At 39.9% G+C, this 4941-nt stretch overlaps 1 protein-coding gene across 1 annotated transcript in view; it reads right to left on the reverse strand.

Annotated features, from left to right (window-relative positions):
- Gns (glucosamine (N-acetyl)-6-sulfatase) overlaps positions 1-4941 on the reverse strand; it is a 39745-nt gene that overhangs the window by 11762 nt on the left and 23042 nt on the right. Inside the window, exon 10 of the mRNA XM_004632129.2 lies at positions 1120-1221. Within this exon, the coding sequence (XP_004632186.1) occupies positions 1120-1221 (102 nt within the window). The remainder of the gene's footprint in view (positions 1-1119; positions 1222-4941) is intronic.

Here is a 4941-nt window from a genome sequence, read left to right on the forward strand (position 1 = left end):
ACCTGAGTCCCCTACAGCTCAACATAACAGCATGGCTTTACTTCTTATACTTCGTTTTTATACTTTTCTGCTGGATGGCTAAGACCAAAGTAAAGCAGGACCTATGCAACAAGAGTTGTAGCTTTTGGGTCTGATAAGGTCAGGAGGGTTTGTTTCTGCATATAACTTCTCTCTTTTTTTTTTTTAATGTATGTGGTACAGGGTCTTATTATGCAGCTTGAACTCACAGGATCCTCCTGTTTTCAGCCTCCCCAGTGCTGGGATTACAGGCATACACCACCATGCCCGGTGGCCAGCTCAGCGCACCTGGGCGCAGGACCAATGCCACATGTGGTGCCAGGGATCGAACCCTGGTCCCTGCGCTTGCCTAGGTAGGCGTGTAGTCCATTAAGCTATCTTGCCAAGCCTGGCAAGATAGATAATTTCTCATATGAAACTGTCAGACACGTGTACTCTATGCTAGCCTTTTTACGTTACATACACTTCTGTGTATACTGTATGAATAATTTCTAATTTCTGTGACTTCTGTAAACACTGGTTATTTTCATTTTGGGGGTATTTTTATTCTTAGTCTTTGCCAGTTTGAACATGACAAAGCCTCCTTCATCCAAGCCTGTCTCTGATCAGCCCTGAAGTAACTGCATTTACTCTGCCCATTTCTAATTCTCCTGTGGGTAGTTTAGTCACTTTTCAGGGGTCTACTATTCTAACCATATATTAATTTTTTTCCAAGAACTCATATTATCTTTTCACACATATGTCACAAATATTTTCTCTGTCACTTGTCTTATCTTTGTTTATAGTGGCTTCTCTAGGGCAGTGGTGGCGAACCTATGGCATTCATGCTGTAGTGGGCCATTTGTTAGCACTGAAAGCTCCACAAGATTCGCCATTATTCCTCTAGGACAGACACAGAGGGGAAAAGAAATGTACAGAATGCTAGAGTTCACATGTGTTCCAATAGTTTTTCCTTAGAAAACTCCATCCTACCAGAAGATCAGAGAAAAATTCTATTCTCTGCCACCCAAATTTAATAGCTTTAAAATTTAGTCTTTTAAGTCTTTATATAATCTGGAATTTGAGTTTTGGTTTAGGATTGATTGAGGGCTCTATACTCACCAATATGGGCAGTAAGGACATTCCATCCATCTGCGTCTTGTTTACATTATAGCCAGCGATGTCCAAAATAGTAGGACCCAAGTCAATGTTGGCAACAAGCATCTAAGAAAATAAGGAAAAAGCAAACCATTTAGAACACAGTAGTGCAGCTTTCCTTTCCTATCTAAAGTTCCCTTGCCCCAACGCACTTGAAATAAACAGCACTCACGATCGGCTTGTATACAGCCATTCTTTGATCTTACTTTCATATATTTAAATAAAACTTAAAAAAAAAAGGCTTAAGGGGCTTCATTAATAATACAAGCTCCTGTGATATTACACATTTATTCTGCTGAGACTGTCACTGATGAAAACACATCAGTACCTCAGTTCATAAACACTTATGTCTGCGAACAATCTGTTTCATAAAAAGCCTTTGGCAGCTTTTTGTTTTTGTCTGTGACCTCTGTGTTGGGGGAGGTGCAGACACCACCGAGGCCATCTTTTTTGCATAAACTCAAAAGTGGCCGTCTTTTCCAGAATTGTGGAATGAATTAAGTAAAATCATGAACTAAGGCATCAATGTATTTTTTAAAACTCCTCTGGGATGCCCTTGTTTTGAATCATGAGAAAAATGCTGGGTTAATGATTTTTATAGTGTCTCCCACTTTGATTAATTAGCTGTCTGACTTCCTATGGACTCTTAGCACTTTTAAAAGCTTCAAAGGTGGAAAACTTGCTGCCAATGAGAATAACCAGCTTATTTTACAGTCTTTCAAAGTGACAACACTGCTAAAAAAAATGTCTGTGGGGGCCTGGCCTTAGCTCAGTTGTTTAAGTGGCTGCTTCCACAAAGCTGTCAGCCTCAGGTTGCTGTAGTTCGATCCCCACAACACTTCAGCCAGCCAAACCACTCCTGAGGGCCTTCGGAGCAAAAAAACCCAAAACAAACGAACAAAAAACAAAACAAAAAACAACAAACAAACAAACAAACAAAAAAACCCTTATGGGGGCTGGAGAGATGGCTCAGTGGTCTAAAGCACCTACTTGGAACAAGCTTGGCAAAGCACAGGGACCGCGGTTCAATCCTCCAGCACCACATGCCAGCCAGCCCCGCCCCCTGGTGGGCTGAGCTGGCCACACACACACACACACACACACACACACAATAAATGTTAAAAAATTAAAAAAAAAATAAAATAAAAAATAAAAAAATAAAAAAATGTCTGTAATAGGGTTAAGGCTCCAGGAGACTTATTCTAATAATATGTCAATAAAAGTTTTCTTAAAAACTATATCTCAAATGATGATAAAATAACATAAAGTTGCCAAATCTAGTTATCATTACAAAAAGATTTTAAAATACTGTATGCATCATTTAATGTATAATTTAGACTTTCAGTTTTTGTAATTGTTTTAGTCATAAATTTGTGAACTTTTGCTTATTTTGATTAAATTTTAAAATGTGGAAAAAAAAAAAAGTTTTCTTAAAGAAGCCAGGCATGGTGGTACATGCCTGTAATCCCCACACTTGGGAGGCTGAAGCAGGAAGATCCCTCCAAGTTCAAGGCCAGCCTGGGCTACACAGTGAACTCAAGGCCAGCCTCAACTATGTAGTGAAATCCTATTTCAAAACCACAAAAAGTTTCCTTAAAAAGGAAAGAAACATTACAGAATTTAAAGGGAATGTTTTGCATTTATACCCTGTCTTATTTTCTTGGTTTACATGAAACTGTTTTGTGTACAATGTTTATGTAGGGCCTAAGCTAGCATAGAACTAAGTATTAATATGGCTACCTACATAATTTGAAAATATCTGACATCCACATCAAAATAAAAACAGGTGAAATTCACTATATATATGTTATTTACCTCAATAAATAGAAATATTACTATTTCAACAGGTAAGATACATAAAAATTAATTACATTTTAATTTGTTTTTGGTTTGCAGCAGATATTTAACTTTTTTCTTATTTATTCCTTGCCACAATCTTTGGATGGAACACTTGCTAGTTCATTTTACAGATGAGGAAATAAAAGAAGTGGAACAAAGTAAAGAACTTGTAAGTGGAAAACTTTTACTGAAAAAAAAAACAACAAAACAGTCTTCAAAACTGTTGTGAAAACTTAAGATGATCTTAGGAGGCATCAAACAGGGAAGTGAGGGGAAAAAAATCATCAATTAACTCTGCCACTTTTAATTTAAAAACAAACCCAACAGTATAGACATGAAAGGCAAAAAAAACATCTTTGGAGACTGTTCATCTAGGGTCAAGTTTCCTGATGGCCAGGACAGCTCCCAGAGGGCAGTGATAGATATATATCCTGGGTCTAAATCAATTAGTGACTTCAGCAGCTGTCAGAAATTGCCATTCAAGGGAGAAGCCAATCAAGGGAGAAGCAATCCATATGTCACTGAGAAGACGACTCACAATGCTACGTCTCCAGGGATTGCACGGATCTGTTACAGATAATTTTCCTAGTTCCAAGACCTCCAGGCAAACCAGACAGGCTGGAACACTGCTGTCCAGTCTGCATGTGGATATGGACAAAGTCAGGAAAGAAGACAAAGATACCATCCCCACAGTCTGTGATGTGAAGAGAAGGAAGGCACTATTCACGCGTCCAAGACAGATTTACAATGAAGGTAAGCACCAAAACAACAAAACCAGACATACACAACAGTGGTTGCTAATCACAACAATAATCACTTCACAGCCAGCAGCTAAAAGGTGGGAGACTTCACTAGTGTTCTGGTCAATGGAAAGAAAGGCCTGTGAATTGCAGCATAAAGCAGGAGTCACTAAGATCTGGCACAAACAGCACAGCCTGTCCTCCCAGGATTCTTTCTTCCCAGATATCTCCCCTTACTGCATCTTTCCTAAATGTGATGACAATTAAATTGTCTTCTAGGACTCTGCCTGGAAGCCCTCTCACAATGTGCATACTGTGTCAGGAGACGGAAAGCTTCTTATGGGCACAGCAGGAATAAAGAATTTGAGAGACAATTACGCCCACTTCTGGTTTTATACAACTAAGCAGAATCTATCAGAACAGATTCTATGGACAGCACGGAACATCAGAGTTCCAAGTTCCTAGAATGGTGCTACTCTTACTGCACTTAGGCTGAAGCAGAAAAAGCTTTCATAAGGCCAAAATAAATTATTGCATGCATCGCAGTCTCTTAGTTTGAGATCTTAAGGTTCAAGCACACAGACTTTCTAATGAAGTAAAAGGCCCTAGAAAACCCTGGACCATGAAAGCAAGCAAGTGTAGACCTTGCTTATTTTTAGCTCTGGAAAAATGACCATGCTGCGTAATTACTGAAAAGAAGAAGGCAACAGCCTCTCGGGAGAATACATCAGGTTTCCAAAAAGACACTTAAGCTCTGATGCTAAACAATTCATGTCAGGCTACTGGAGAAAAGACTCAAAGCACACCAGAAGGAGCTCTAGTCTCACTGGTGAAAGGGACCATATGTGCATGAAAAAGCAGTGGACCCGCCACCCCAATCCTGGGTGCTCCATCGGGATGTGCCGCAGCTCCAGTTTCCCTAATGAATCAGCAGCCTGGGAATCATCCAGTTCTACTCAGGAACAGAGACGTAACATATCAACTACACAAACAGGGAAAGCCAAGGCTCCTTTGTTCAAAGTCTTACAGCCAACCAGCAGTCTTCCTGGTGTTTAATTCAGTTCTTTTTCCCCATGCCCATCTCTGCCATTCTAGTTTTCCTATTAACCTTTTCCTCTCTAAAAATCCTTTTAAGAACTTCTGCTGCCGGCCGGGGAGATGGCTCAGTAGAATGAGTGCTTCCCTGGCAAGCGCAAGGGCCCGAGTT

This window comes from Octodon degus, unplaced genomic scaffold (assembly GCF_000260255.1).
Source record: "Octodon degus isolate 3935 unplaced genomic scaffold, OctDeg1.0 scaffold00047, whole genome shotgun sequence".
NCBI lineage: Eukaryota > Metazoa > Chordata > Mammalia > Rodentia > Octodontidae > Octodon > Octodon degus.